Source organism: Moschus berezovskii, chromosome 20 (genome assembly GCF_049115385.1).
Source record: "Moschus berezovskii isolate FMDL1 chromosome 20, NW_MosBer_1.0, whole genome shotgun sequence".
In the NCBI taxonomy this organism is placed as follows: Eukaryota; Metazoa; Chordata; class Mammalia; order Artiodactyla; family Moschidae; genus Moschus; species Moschus berezovskii.
In genome coordinates, this window is record NC_142479.1 from 33,906,214 (window position 1) to 33,921,675 (window position 15,462).

At 48.0% G+C, this 15,462-nt stretch overlaps 1 protein-coding gene across 1 annotated transcript; it reads right to left on the reverse strand.

The window, feature by feature from the left end:
* Nucleotides 1–1,626: 1,626 nt before the first annotated feature.
* Nucleotides 1,627–6,541, reverse strand: TIMM22 (translocase of inner mitochondrial membrane 22). Its single transcript, XM_055402870.2, has 4 exons — nucleotides 6,257–6,541; nucleotides 4,248–4,444; nucleotides 3,560–3,632; nucleotides 1,627–2,197 (listed from the first exon to the last, which is right to left on the reverse strand). The coding sequence occupies exons 1-4, from the start codon at nucleotides 6,492–6,494 to the stop codon at nucleotides 2,121–2,123; spliced, it is 585 nt and encodes a 194-aa protein (XP_055258845.2). The 5' UTR covers nucleotides 6,495–6,541; the 3' UTR covers nucleotides 1,627–2,120.
* Nucleotides 6,542–15,462: the final 8,921 nt, after the last annotated feature.

Genomic DNA, 15,462 nt, shown 5'->3' on the forward strand with positions numbered 1-15,462 from the left:
AGAGATGGCAGGAAGTTGTCTATTCAAGTGGAGGTTTATTTTATGCAAACGTCTCTACAATTTCCTTGGAAGTTGCAGGTCTTTGGGGCAGCCTGCTGCCTAATTTCTGCTGGGGAGGCTAAATCCCCTAGAGGGCCCAGCCTCCCTCAGGAGAGCTAGCGGGGTTAACGTCGGCTCCCACCAGCCTCGGCCATTGGACACTGTGTTTATTCTGGAGATCGGGAACAGATGTCTCTGAAAATTGGTGTTTGGTTTATGAGCTCATATTGCCTCCTTAGCCATCTAAAACAGGAAACTATTCATCTCCTCTCCTGACTGAATAGTCAGTGTGGACAATGCTTGGCTTATTGAACTGATGGCTACTGACAGCCCAGGACTCGTCACTCCCAAGGCAGTTGCGAGGGCAGCGGTGCTTGTACTCGGTCGTTTGACCCCATGTGCTAGACTGGATGGTAGACGCCAGGCTTCTAGCACTGTTGACAGGTGGCAGGTAAGAGTGTCTGCGCTTGCTCTAACTGCTTACAGGTGGCTTGTTTAGGGACAGTGGAGGACCCACTCCAACATTTGTTCTCAGACCTGTGAGGAGTCTCCAGGCAGCCTGCCAGCAGTGAAGCCTCTGGACCGAGACTGGGACAGGCATTCTACAGAACTCGCCCCGAGAAGGGCCATGCGCCTCGTGCACCAGCTCATGCTCATTCCAAAGGGCCATGAGCCTCGTGCACCAGCTCATGCTCATTCCAAAGGCAGCAGCAGACAAGGCCAGAGGAAGGTGTTCCCAGCTGGGCTTGACATTCACACACACACACACACACACTCTCAGGATGTCTGGATGGTTCAGCTGAGTCTGAATTCTGGTGAAGGGTGGGCAAGCTTTAGAAGACGGCCCACAGTGGGGGAGACGGCCAAAAAAGGCAAAGGAATGACTCTAGTGGAATAAAGGAGACACTACCACTGGCTGAAGGCGGCTGGAATTACAGGCCCCCACCATGCTACCTGCTTGTCCTAAGTTCATCTTCATCCCACCACCAAGGCACCAGAGTAACACAGCATCTGCAGCAGATCCCGACTGTAAAAGGGGTTTTTTGTGTATAGCACACAATTAGGCTGAGCTGCTACTGTCAGAGAAAGGCTACCAGGTGGTCAAGTCAGAAACACTATTGTTTAAGTAAGGAACAGAGCCCTGACATCAGAGGAATAGAGTGATGGTGAGCAGCTCCTGAACACGGTCTGGTTGTAACAGCGGCTGCTGGGACTTGGTCATCAGGACCACAGCAACACAACCCTCACACTCTCATGTCCTTGAGGCGGGCCTGGGCCGATGGTCACGGCAGAACACCCACGTGTGGCTCAGCCCACAGGCATTCCCACCGGCCAGCCCCAGGGTTTCTCAGAAGAGGCCAGCAGGGTTATGCGTGGAATGCCACTGCGTCCTAGGACACGGTTAGGCCAGGCTTCTTCAGGGGAAGGCTGGGCCACTGCAGCAATCTCAGCGAGGATAACGCTGCATTCCCAGACTTCTCAGGAGCTGGCTCATGCTTTCTCTTTGGATGTTCAGTCTTTGGGCCACCTGGTACTATTTTGGGGAGTTGTGGAATTTGAAAATAAAAATAAGCCAAACTTTTAAACTGTAATATAAATACATATATATATATAACAAGGATAGCAGAACACGAAACAAAATGACATAACTGGTCGGATGGCATGATTCCACTCTGCCTTGCCCTGACGCATGAGATGGATGACTGCGTGGACACACAAGGTAGAAGTGTAAAGTCCAGGTGTGTGTAAAGTCCCCCATCCCCACGGACCAGAGGCTGTGGACTGCACCTCTGGGGAACTCAGTCCCTCCAGGTCAACGCACTGACTCCCTGACTGCCCAAGAGAGAGAGTCTGGCATGGTACTCCACCCCGCATGGCCTGGCTCGGGTCCAGGTTCAGAGAGCATGGCTGCTAAGAGGTGGCCATTTGCAGCCAGGCAGCTGCCTCGCGACACCAACTATGTGAGAGAAAGCAAATGTCTTCAGTCTCCGGAGCAAGTGCCCTGGAGCGGTGCAGAAACTGCCCTCCACAGAGCAGCCTTGATCCTGGGCTGCCACCAACCATGCTGGACACCAGCGTTCTCACCGTAGGTAATAGTCAATCGCAGCGGAGAAAGCGGCAAAACCTCCACAGCCGATGACCCCAGCCTTCAAGCCAGCTGCAGAGCAAACACAAACAACTACCTGTGGTGACAGACGCCAGGTCAACCGCGCTCGGGAGAAGTTTGGGCACTAAGAGATGTAAAGAAGCTGGTGAACATGTTCTCAATCATTCAACTCAGCAGAGAGCTGGAAGACTTCAGTGAGGCTGTGCACACGAGCTGATCCAGTGTGCTTTTATCTAACTGTATGTTCGTTTAACTTTTCTTATTCCAAAGAACTGCTATTTCTAGTCTCGTGAAAATAGCTCCTCACAGGCAGGAAACTGGTTAACAGAACCAGCTCTTGGAATCAAGTGAAAGCATATGGCCTGTTACTCTGATTTGTTTATGGAATAAATTCCTGGGAAGGTGATCAAAGCAATCCCAGAGGGAGCTGAGCCTCTCAAAGGCCCTGACAAAGCTGAGAGATGGGAAGACCAAAGGAGAAGTTACTCCATAAATCACAAATGGCTGTGTGAGGAGGAGAATCAGGTTTTAATGACAGCAAATCATCCTGCCTCTCAGAAAATGAGAAAACAGCCTTTCTGCTTTGGGTAAGTCTGGGCACAGCAGATGGAGAGTGGCCCAGTAATAGACACTGTTCGGGAAGTTAAGTCACTGACACCCCACCCCACACTCTTGATAGATACGCCAACGGGGAGAAATGGCAGGGAACCAGTTTCTTTCTTGGTTGCTTACAGTGGATAATCCAACATTTCTAGGATACCTATATTTGGCTTTCAAGGAGTGGAAATCTAAGAACCCTAAACTGCAAAAACATTACTGTGAGAACTTAGAATTAAAATGATGACTGCACAGTATGAAGAAGGATGTCTGCTTAAAATGCATGGAGCTGAAAGTTAAGCAGAGCTTGCTGTTTGGACAAATGGGCTTCCCAGGGCTGAATGGGGTCCAGCCATGCTTCTGTACTATCCTGCATAGCAACACATTCCAGAGATTACTTATTATTATGAAGTTCTTCCCATATGTTCAATATGGGGACAGTTCTTTATTCTAAGATAGGTGTAGTTCTCCATGGGTTTCACCTGGGGCTATTTGTCCCCCAGGGGACACTAGAAACACTTCTACTTGTCACCACTAGAGGGTGCTACCGGCGCCTGGTGGGGAGAGGCCAGGAACAGTACTCCCCTCCGCCCAGCAAGCACTCTTCTGTCCAAATGTCAATCAGAAACCCTGATCTAGATACTAGAAGTTTCCAAAATTGAGCTAACACAGAAAATGTGATTTACTTGTCAGAAGAGAATATCAAGTTCCACATATGCCCTGAGCTGTCCTTGGAACACTCATGAGTTTGGAAATGTCAACTTCAGCATGTTGTCCAAGGCCACAAAGAAAAGCATGTGAGTATTGTTTACTAACCTCTGAAACCAATGGCTCCTCCAGTGATGCAGCCACTAATGACACTGTTCTTCCAATCTGATTTTCCCCGGTACTGTGGGTGGAGAAGAGCAGTTCAGAGCCAAAGAAACAAGCCAGACAAGAAAACCAAGTTAAAAAAGACAGGGTTTCTAGCTGGCTAATTTAGTCCCTCCCCAAAGGAAATCTATCTTTTTTTCTTTTAAAAGTATAATTCCTAAAATTTGAACATGTTCACAAATGCTTCCTGTACATGGTACTAAAGCGCTGAGCCAAGTGTCACATTTGAGAAGTAATCAGAATCTCTTCTCAGGTTCCCCAATACGTCTCTTATTTAAAATTATTAACCAGGAATTCTCTGGTGATCCAGTCATTAGGACTCCATGCTTGCTTCCACTGCAAGGGGCCCGGGTTCCACCCCTGGTTGGGAAACTAAGATCCTACAAGCTGCAAGGTGTAGCCAAAAGCAATAATAAGAAAATAATTAACCAACGTCTGGCCTATAAAACAAATAAAAAATAAGGCAAGCCCAAATTATAAATTCACAAGAAGTTTACAATAGGGACTATTTAATGGAAACTGAATCTAGCAAGTACTGGACACTTCAGTTTTCTAGTGGCATTGGGTATTTCTCTTGAGAACTCACAGGATGGAAACAGGCAAAGCTTTCTCAGAAGGCAAGGACACTTACAGATTCTACTAAACATTCAGTGCAAGAAAACATGGCGCCCACAATGGCAAAATTTTTGGCATAGGACATTCCTCTCTGGCCCATGTCTTTAAGAACTTCCCTGGCCGTTGGCGTGCGGTAAGGATCTTTAGGGTCAAAGCCCACGTTGGTGTCAATGCCAGCGGTGAACACCCCAAATGCACCTCCCAAGACAAATCCTAAAAATGAACAGAGATGAAGATTTCCTTGGCACGTTTTTCAGATTACTGTAATAGGGTCATACTCAAATTGCACCTTTTGGATGGCCACCAGTGAAGAGGATACCCCGTCCCCTTCTTGCCTCAGAACCTCTCCACTGGCCTGGTTTCCACATTACAAAATCCAAGATCGATCTAGTTGGCAGCTTCTTCTCTGACTCTTTCTGTATTTCTTCCTCCTTTCATTTTCTAACATTCTTCAACCTGTAACCCTCTTTCTCTACACTCTCACTCGTAAACCAGTCACCCTTTAGTTCAGGTATCAACTTTGCAAATCACTCCCTTGACAACAGTGACATTCATGAAAGTCATTTGGTAAATACCATATACCAATTACTGACACTTTATCGTCCCAGCCTTACTCCTTGCAGTAATCCTGTGAGGTAGATACTGTTCTCCTTTCCTTTCTGTAGTCGAAGAAACTGAGGCTCAGAGAGGTAAACTAACTTCCCTAAGGTCACAAAGTTCCCGAATGGCAAACGCCATGCTGTGGTCCACAGCTGACCTTCCTGAGCCTGCTGTACATTTCCACATGGATGTCCTCTCCCCACCTCAAGGTCAGTATGTGTTCAATGAAATCACGGGCACCTCCCCTCCAGACCTCCCTGCTTACGGCTCCTGTTCTCCAGTCATTCCCGTGCCAAATTTCAGGTGCACTTATGGCTGTTTCTTTGCTCCCTCCTGTGATGCTAGGTCCACAATTATCATCCGAGCCTAGGGCCTTCATCACTTCCACCCTGGAGCACTACCAAGACTCACTCATTTCAACAGATATGTAAGAGACCTCGGGCCGGACACAACAATGGACAAAGAGCCGGTCCATGTCTCACTGAGCTTCAGTCTAGCAAATTCCCTATATGGTCTCCCTGACTACTGACTTTTCTTCCCTTTGCCACACTCCACCATGAGTCATCAAGCTCTTGGTAACTCTAAAAACCCATCAATGACTGCCCCAATGCCTACAGGCAAAAAGCTCAACCTGCACCACTCCACCCCAACTTGAAATGCCATTTCTCTTTTGTCTACCCTCATTCTCTTAATCCTTCAAGACACAGGTTCCAGTCTCAGCTCTTGTGGCCTTCTCCCAACCAAAAAGATCTTTCTTATTTCTGCTCAGTTTCACGTTTCCACCTTCACTATATTCATTTCTTAATTTCCTTTTATTCTCAATGAGACTTCAACTCACCTGCAAATGTGGTCAGCCTCTTAGCACACAGAAGGGACACATCAAAGGATTAAAAAAAAAAAACAAACGCCAAGTCCAGACTTCTTTCCCCCTCGTTCCAGCTGTCTAGTCACATTGGGCTCACTGGCCTTTCTGTTTTTTCTAGCCTGAAGTCACTTCCGGCCAGACCTTTGCAAGTGCTGCGCCCCAGGTCTGCAGCACTGTCCTCCTTCTCAACACTTTCCTTTCTGCGTATATTAAAATATTAGCTTCATGAGAACAAGGCTCTTGCCTCTCATTCTGTCTACCCACCGCCTGACACGTGAGAGCTGCTCAATAATAATTTGCTGAAAAGTAATTATTTTAAAGCGAACAAACGAATGAATGAATGAAGTCAATCATTTTATAATCCCCAGGTCCCGACCCAGGACCAATTCTCTGATCGAATTTCCAGGGGCGAAAGGGGTCTAGGGAGGCGCTGCTCAAGTTCAGTGACAGGCGGGGGTGGGTTAGGGTTAGCCGCCTCCTAGGTGCGTGGTCTTCTGAGCAGTGGACCCCGCTGCCGCCCAAGCCCTCAGCCTCCCAAGTGCCCCCCGGCCCCGCCTCACCTCCCACGCAAGCCAGCGCAGCCTTGAAGGCACAGCTTTCCATCGCCCTCTCGATCATCTTCTGCTCCTCACTCTTGGCGGGACTCGGGATCCCGCCCAGGCTCCCAGGCTCCAGGAGCCGGGGCTGACGCTTGTCGCCCACCAAGTACTGCAGAAGAAGGCTGTACTGCAGCGGAGCTTCGGCGGAAGCCGCCGAATCAGGTGCGGAGCCCCCAGCACTGGGGGCGGTCGCCGCCATGACTGCGGCTGCCCCGGAAACCTGGCGTTCTTCTTCCCACAGCAGATTCCACAAGCCTCCCGTCGGGCCTTGCGCGCCCAGCCACCGTGATGCAACGGCAGATTCGCCACTCCGAGCGAGCTCGGGGAAGCCGCGGAAGTCAAGTCAGTTCGTGCGCACCCGGCGGAAGAGCTATCGTGTTCTCCCAAAACCTCCTGTGAATACTGAGTCAGGCTTGTGAGGCATTCCTAACGACACTGACAAAAGATTTCGAGTCACCAGACAGCGCCCTCTTCGCGGCTGCAGCGCGGGGCGTACCGGGATTTGTAGTTCTGAGGCACTTACACCCCAGACATTTCCCAGGAAGCCTTGCGCGGGCACGCGCGTCTCCGCCACCTCTCGAGCTCCTGACGGGCGGGAGGGCAGGGAAGCTGCAGCGTGCCGGGGCACCAGCAGGGGGTGCGCGCGCCTCGCCGCTGCCTATCCAGCCTAGTAATTCCTAGGATGTGTTGTGAGATGCGGGTGGGGTGAGTTGCTTTGCAAATTAACGTGAAACGTGATATGAATGTATGGAATAAATGTTTTATTCAGTAATTGAGCCGTTGAGGGGAGAGAGAAGGAGCCAAAAAAATGAGTGAGCAAATGAGTGACGTTTAAGACAAAAAAGAAAAGGAAATCCCCTGGCCATCCACTGCTTAGGACTCCGTGTTTCACTTCCGAGGGCCCTGGTTCCAGCCCTGATGGGGGAATTAAAAATTCCTCTAGCCGCGCAGCCAAAAAAAGAAAAATTAGTGAAGCTAGCCGAGTTTAAGTGCGAGGTGGCTATGGCCAGATGGAGAGCGAGGGAGGCCGAGGCTACTACTCCCTCCAGCCAGTTGTTGTCAATGCAGTTAACGATGTGGGACTAGCATTGCGGTGAAAGCCACTTATATTATGCTGAATCAGTTAAAGTGTTTCAGGTCAGTTCAGTCGCTCAGTCGTGTCCGACTCTCTGTGACCCCATGAATCACAGCACGCCAGGCCTCCCTGTCCATCACCAACTCCCGGAGTTCACTCAAACTCATGTCCATCGAGTCGGTGATGCCATCCAGCCATCTCATTCTCTGTCGTCCCTTTCTCCTCCCGCCCCCAATCCGTCCCAGCATCAGAGTCTTTTCCAGTGAGTCAACTCTTCGCATGAGGTGGCCAAAGTATTGGAGTTTCAGCTTTAGCATCAGTCCTTCCAGGACTGATCTCCTTTAGAATGGACTGGTTGGATCTCCTTGCAGTCCAAGGGACTCTCAAGAGTCTTCTCCAGCACCACAATTCAAAAGCATCAATTCTTCGGCGATCAGCCGAAGAATTCTTCACAGTCCAACTTTCACATCCATACATGACCACTGGAAAAACTATAGCCTTAACTAGACGGACCTTTGTTGGCAAAGTAATGTCTCTGCTTTTTAATATACTATCTGCTGCTGCTGCTGCTAAGTCACTTCAGTCGTGTCCGACTCTGTGTGACCCCCTAGACGGAAGCCCACCAGGCTCCCCCGTCCCTGGGACTCTCCAGGCAAGAACACTGGAGTGGGTTGCCATTTCCTTCTCCAATGTGTGAAAGTGAAAAGTGAAAGTGAAGTCGCTCAGTCGTGTCCGACCCCCAGCCAACCCCACGGACTGCAGCCTACCAGGCTGCCCCATCCATGGGATTTTCTAGGCAAGAGTACTGGAGTGGCTTGCCATTGCCTTCTCCGAATATACTATCTAGGTTGGTCATAACTTTCCTTCCAAGGAGTGTCTTTTAATTTCATGGCTGCAGTTAGCATCCGCAGTGATTTTGGAGCCCCCCAAAAATAAAGTCTGTCTCACTGTTTCCACTGTTTCCCCATCTATTTCCCATGAAGTGATGGGACCAGATGCCATGATCTTTGTTTTCTGAATGTTGAGCTTCAAGCCAACATTTTCACTCTCCTCTTTCACTTTCATCAAGAGGCTTTTTAGTTCCTCTTCACTTTCTGCCATAAGGGTGGTGTCATCTGCATATCTGAGGTTATTGATATTTCTCCCGGCAACCTTTAGCTTGCAAACTCAGAACCTGGAGGTTACCTGTGAGATAGCACCGTGTATGAACCCAGAAAACCTTTCACAGTAGTTTCTATGGTACCAAAATGGATCCCAAACTATTGTATTGATCCAGACTTGCAGCGTATCTGGTTGTATCAGCTAAGAGAAACATAAATGGAAACAGAAGATGGGGGGATAGCCAGTCAACAGAGGCTGAGAGACCCCTTTGGCAGCCAGAGTTGTCTATGTCACCAGGCAGAACCTACAGTTCACCCTGCTTCAGCTCCCCCCAGACCATGAACCCACTCATCCTAACTGGTAACTTCCCAGTTGTTGAGTCCAGATCTCATTTCACGCAATCGCTCAGCTGCATTTGCCGCTGTTGACGCATCATTGCTTGGAAGTTTCTTCAGTTTCCGTGGAGCTCCTCTCTCCTAGTTTTGCCAAAGCCTCTCCAGTTTGTCAGTCTTCTGAGCTGACACCTCCCTGCCTGACCCTTTCCTGTTGGTCCCCTCGGGGCTTCATTCTCTGTCCTCACTCTGCCTGAGCAGCTCATCCACCCTCGTGACTTCTGCTACCGCCTGTTTGGCAGGGTGCACGCATGCGCATGTGCGAAGTCGCTTTAGTCAGGTCTGACTCTTCGCGACCCCCTGTACCGTAGCTCCCCAGGCTCCTCTGGGGGATTCTCCACGCAAGAATACTGGAGTGGGTTGCCATGCCCTGCTCCAGGGGATCTTCCCAACCCAGGGATTGAACCGGTGTCTCTTCTGCATTGTCAGGCAGGTTCTTTACCACTGGTGCCACCTGGGAAGCCCCAGTTCTGCATCAGTGACTCCCAAATCTTCATCTCCAGCTCCGAACCTTCTCATCAGCATGGGAACCAGACCTTCCCTACAGACATCTTTAACTCAGCACACCTGCCAACCACCTATTCTTTCCAGAATAGTGAGGGGCCCAGGGTTCTGATTCACACAGAGGTCTTAAGAGCCGAAGTTGGATTTGAGAGAAATTGGGACAGACCCCTAGGCAAGTCTCTGGCAAGGTGGCCTTGGAAAGGAAGGAACGATCTAAACAATTAATCCCTGGGATGAGTGAGAGAGCAAGAGTCAATCCCACAATGAAGAGCCTGCATCAGAGTGCAGGTGAGATCAAAGTCAGCAAGTGAAGTCAAAGTCACCTGCTTGCCGCAACTAGAGGAAGCCTGCACACAGCAACAAAGACGCTTGCAGGCAAAGATAAAAATTTTTTTAAAAGCGGTAGTACCAGTGTGACCATGGTGAGGTGGGGAGAAGCCTTTTCTGGAACATGATGGCCTGGATCACAGGAGCAGACACAAATACCCTGATCCGGTTCCTCTCTTCCCCCACCCACTCCTTCCATTGGTGGAATGGGCTTCACCTGATGGAAACCTTGAACCTCTTCAAGCATATTCCACAAGTAAGAAGTGGTTTCCCATGTCTGTTTCCCTGGCCTGAACCTTTGCCTGTACTCTGGGGACTTTATCTGGCCACGGCCTCACGGGAGTCCAGTCGCTCTCAGGTTACAGGTTGTCTGTTCTGGCCATGGGGATACAGGGTTGAGGCAGCATCTCAGTGGGTCAGAGAGAACAGGAGACACTTCATGATAAATGAGATTTACAGAGAAGTCAGAACGCTCTGAATTGATGACCCATCACTTGGACTGATGGGTAGTGGCACAGATGGGGAGGTGCCACACTGGAGGAGGGCCTGATCATTCTCGCCCTGGGTGTCTGGGAGAGCCTGGCTGGCCTGTAGTTGCCTCAGCATGTCAGGAGCCCGGGAGTAAAGGAAATAGCACGAGTGGGGTGGAATGAGGAGGTCTGAGTTGAGAAGCGCAGTGCGTCCTGTGTGGATTTGAGTTGTATGTGAGTTTGGTAACAGCGATTAGTCTGAATAGTCACGTTGCTGGTAGGAGGTCTGGCCACAGAGGTAACTGAGTAGCCAACTGAGCCACCTTGGATGGTGGGTACTGGATAAGTGACTTTCTATTTGAATGGCCCTGATCCATGTCCTTCAGAATCAGAGGACAGCTAGGAACTAAGGATGGAAATATGGCAGCTGAGAAACTCATGGAAGAAGATACTAACAAGAAGTGGCTGGAGCGTGGCTGGAGCAGATGCTCAGGAACCCCGAGAAGGTGACAGCATCCACCAGCATCCCCAGGATGGCTTCATCTTCATGTGAGGAATGTAGGTCAGAGAAGAAATCCAAGGACATTTGAGAATCAGGACTTGGTACAATCCCGGACTTCCTTGATGGTGCAGTGGATACGAATCTGCCTGCCATGGGTTTGATCCCTGGTCCAGGAAGATTCCACATCCTACAGAGCATCTAAGCCCGTGTGCCACAACTGCTGAAGCCTGTGAGCCTAGAGCCTGTGCTCCACAAGAGAAGCCAGCGCAGGAAGTCTGAGCACCACACTAGAGAGTAGCCCCACTCATCACCACTGAAGAAAGCCTGCCTGCAGCAACAAAGACCCAGTGCAACCAAACAGAAATAATAAAATAATAAATGCATTTTAAAGAAAGACTTGGTACAATTCTGGCACCACCTGTCACACGTGGTCACATAAGACAGTGGGGTGAGCTTTAACAGAGGGCCACCTGACGCCTGGCACGCCTGTTTGGCTAGAGTTTCTGGTTAGGAAGGAATGATGGTGAGAAACCACACCTGAGCAGAGGCTGCCCCTACCTGGGTGTACTGCCATATTGCTTCACTTTCCGGGCACAAAACCATCAGTGATCCCTTTACCCACTCGCCACCATCCCCAAAGCCAAAGTTTTCCATGTCCTGATAGATGAATGAGAAAGCCTGGAGTCCTCTGGGTTGAAAAGGAACTTTCCTGGGAGGGGCACAGCAGGCATGCAGCTTTGTTGGGGCCTGGGTCCAGGCAGGGCAGGTATTATCTTCAGTTGTAAATAACTTCTTTAGCCACAGCTCAGTCACTTGTGAGCTCTGTTGATCTGCAAGGAACACTGGCAGGTAGGCCTCTGAGCAGACAGAAGAATAAGAGCCTGTCATTGAATGCATTGCTTGGGAGTCAGTGCCCTGTATGGACAAGAAGAAACTGTAGGATTGACAGCCAGACCGGGACTCAGCCTGGGTTTTAGAGGGAAACTTCCATCCCTCCATCCAAGAGAAGAGACTTCGGCCCCAAATGGGCTCTGTGAGGACTCAGGAGGCAGCACCAGTGTGAGGCTGGCAGGAAATGCTTTGGACTGTAAACTGGGAGTTAAAGGACAGAAGACTCTCGCCCCAGTAGGAGACCTCAGAAAGCAAAGATCAAAATAAATAAACAAACTAAACCTCAAAAAAGAAAAAGAGCAAAGATCAGCCTGAACCCATCAGGGGAGCAGTTAGCCAAAAAAAAAGACTGTCAGATTTCCAAATCAGACTCCCCAGGGTCAAGAAAGCAGATCTGAGAGGCAGAAGAGAGGGTTCATCTAAGGAGCTGTGGCTTTTATCGTGCACCCACAGGCAGATCCTGTTATAGGGCTACAGGTTTCAGGTGGACCTGAGTTAGGACTTATTTTCCTTCTCAAACCTGCTCATCTTGAGCTTCCCACTGGGATGAATGGTGCTTCCTTGTGCTCTGTTAGTCTTAGATTCCATTCCTCCTGCATCTCCTATACACCTTTTAAATGTTTTTTAAACCCGTCCTTCCTTTTTAGACTCAATGCTCTGATTTAGCCTTTAGTCAATTTTCTTTTTTTTTAATAATTAATAAACTTTTGGATGTACTGGATCTTCGTTGCTGGCTGTAAGCTTTCTCTGGTTGCTGTAAACAGGGGCTACTTTCTAGCTTCGGTGTCCAGGCTTCTCACTGCAGCGGCTTCTCTTGTAGAACATGGGCTGTAGGTGTTCAGGCTTCAGTTACTGCAACGCACAGGCTTAGTTTCTCTGAGGCATGTGGGATCTTCCCTGAGCAGGGATTGAACTTGTGTCCCCAGCATTTCAAGGCAGATTCTTTAACCCCTGGAACACCAGGGGAAACCTCTGGTCAATTCTCACTTAACAATTGACTCTTAATTGTTGGGCATGCCTCCTCCCTTGCTCTTCTCCAAATTCAGCACCAAAGCATGATCGTATGTCCTGCTCAGAATTTTTCTCTGTGTCAGGGTAAAGTCTAAATTCGATGTGTTGCTTCTACAACTTGTGCCCAGGAAGACATATGCTTCTGTCCAAGCTTAGTGCTTTCTTGAACATTTCCATTTCCAGTGGTCTGCTTTCCATAATGTGTTTTGGATCTGGAAGTGGTGACTCAGAATCACTCTCAATAATGTGTGGTCTTTAGTGTTTGTGAGGTAAGTTTGAACTTTAGGACTCCTTGTCATTTCTTTCATTTGTGCCCTGTTCTCAGTCAAGTGTAAATATATACAGTATTCTTGCCTGGAGAATTCCATGGACAGAGGAGCCTGGTGGGCTTTAATCCATGGGGTTGCAAAGAGTCAGACACAACTGAAGTGACTTAGCATAGCACAATACATATATATATTTATATATATGTATATGTTTATATGTATATATATATGTAGGAATTCCCTGGTAGTGAGTTGGTAAAGAACTCGCATGCAGTGCAGGAAACCTGGGTTCAATCCCTGGGTCAGGGAGATCCCCTAGAGAAGGAAATGGCAACCCACTCCAGTGTTCTTGCCTGGAGAATCCTATGGGCAGAGAAGCCTGGCAGGCTACAGTCCGTGGGGTCACAAGACTCGGACATGACTTAGCAACTAAACCACCACCATATATTTAAATTTTATTTTTAATTGGATAATTACTTCACAATATTATGATGGTTTCTGCCACACATCAGCGTGAATCAGCCATAGGTATACATGTATCACCGCCCTCTGGAACCTCCCTCCTACTCCCTTTCCCACCCCTCTAGGCTGTCATAGAGCACCCACCATCTTTGGGTTCCCTGTGGCATCCAGCAAATTCCCACTGGCTATCTATTTTACACATGGGAACATATATGTTTCAATGCTACTGTCTCATATCATCCCACCTTCTTCCTCCCCAACTGTCCCAAAGTCTGTTCTCCATGTCAGCATCTCTATCATCCTTGGATAGGTTCATCAGTGCCATCTTTCGAGATTTTATATATATGCATTAATATATGATATTTGTCTTTCTCTGACTTACTTCATTCTATAATGGCTCTAGGTTCATCTTCCTCATTAGAACCAACTCAAAAAGCTGTAGAAACACAGCGAGTAATATTCCATTATGTATCTGTACCACAACTTCTTTATCTTTTCATCTGTCGATGGACATCCTGGTTGCTTCCATGTCCTATTATACGTAGTGCTGCAGTGAACACTGGGATACATGTGTCTTTTTCAATTATGGTTTCTTCAAGATAAATGCCCAGTAGTGGGACTGCTGGGTCATATGGTAGTTTTACTCCTAGTTTTTTAGGAAATTGCCATACTGTTCTCCATATTTAAAAAAAAAATACTTATTTAGGCTACACTGGATCTTAGTTGTGGCATACGGGATCTTCAATCCTCACTGTGGCACACAGGATACTTTTTAGTTAGGGCAATGCAGGATCTTTTAATTGCATTATGTGGAATCTGTACTTGCGGCACGTGGGATCTATTCCTTCAAGCAAGGATTGAACCCAGTCCCCTTATATTGGGAGTGCAGCGTCTTAGCCACCAGACCACTAAGGAAGTCCCAGAAAATGTTTATTATTATTTCTTAATTGTTTATGCCTTTGACTTACAATACCATGGTGACAACAGAGGTATCCTATACTATCTCCAGTGCCAAATCCCTAGACTTCAGCCTGATTCTGAAGGGTGGTCTTAACATTTTGGAGCAGATTTCTTCCACAGCATAATTGTTTGGAGGTTTTATTGACTCACCCAGACTCAACAATCAGACTTGCTTACTGTATCTTCTGCTGTTGCTTTGGCTTTGCTTATGAAAAGCTGAATTGGAAATTTGGCCTATAGCCTGGCAGTCTGGTGGATGGTTAGAACCTACTCCAGAATACTTGTGTAATGAATCACACTACACTGCTGTATCTGCAGTAGGGTCACATCGATGACAAGTTGTAATCCTGAGATTTGCTCTGAAAAGTGTTGGAGGCAAACATAAATATGCATAATGTGTTTGTACACTTTGCATTTCTGACTCAGACAAGAATTACAGGCTTGAAAAATGAGAGACCAGACTCCTGCTTTGCTGAGGGAAAAAATGAAATCTAGAAAGAACTATGATGGTGAATTCCTAAAATTACATATCAAGTGGGTGCCAGAAAGAGAAGGAGCACGCTACTGTTGTAACCAGGGAGGACAACACCCCTCTTTCCCTTCCCTCATCTTTTTTTTTTAATATTTATTTGGCTGCACTGGATCTATATTTCAGCCCATGGCATTGTTGATCTTCACTGTGGCATGCAGGATCTTTTTTAGTTGTGGCACTTGGAATTTATTTCCCAGACCAGGAAGGGAAGCGTGGAGTATTATCAGTGCATTGGAAGCGTGGAGTGTTATCCACTGGGCCACCGGGGAAGCTCCTCCCTTCCCTCATCTTGATCTTTGTCAAACCTTGCCTTCATGATTTGCTTCTTTCACCTCTCTATCAAACAATTTCCCTTATCAGTACATCTGCCACCAAAGACCAGGTTTTAAAAAAGGAAAAGATATAGGAGATGGCAACAACTGTACTAGAGAATTAATTTACAGGTAAAATCTTTTTACAGGGAACTTCCAATTAAATGGAATACATTTTTTTAGGGAATTCCCTGCTGGCTCAGTGGTTGACTCCAGGCTTTTGTTGCTGAGGGCCCAGATTCAATCCCTGGTCAGGGATTAAGATTCTGCAAGCCTTGCAGTATGCCGCCCCCGGCCCCGAAAAGGAATACTTTGTTTGAATCAGTTTTTACTCAAATTATGTTGACTCAATTATTTCTTGAA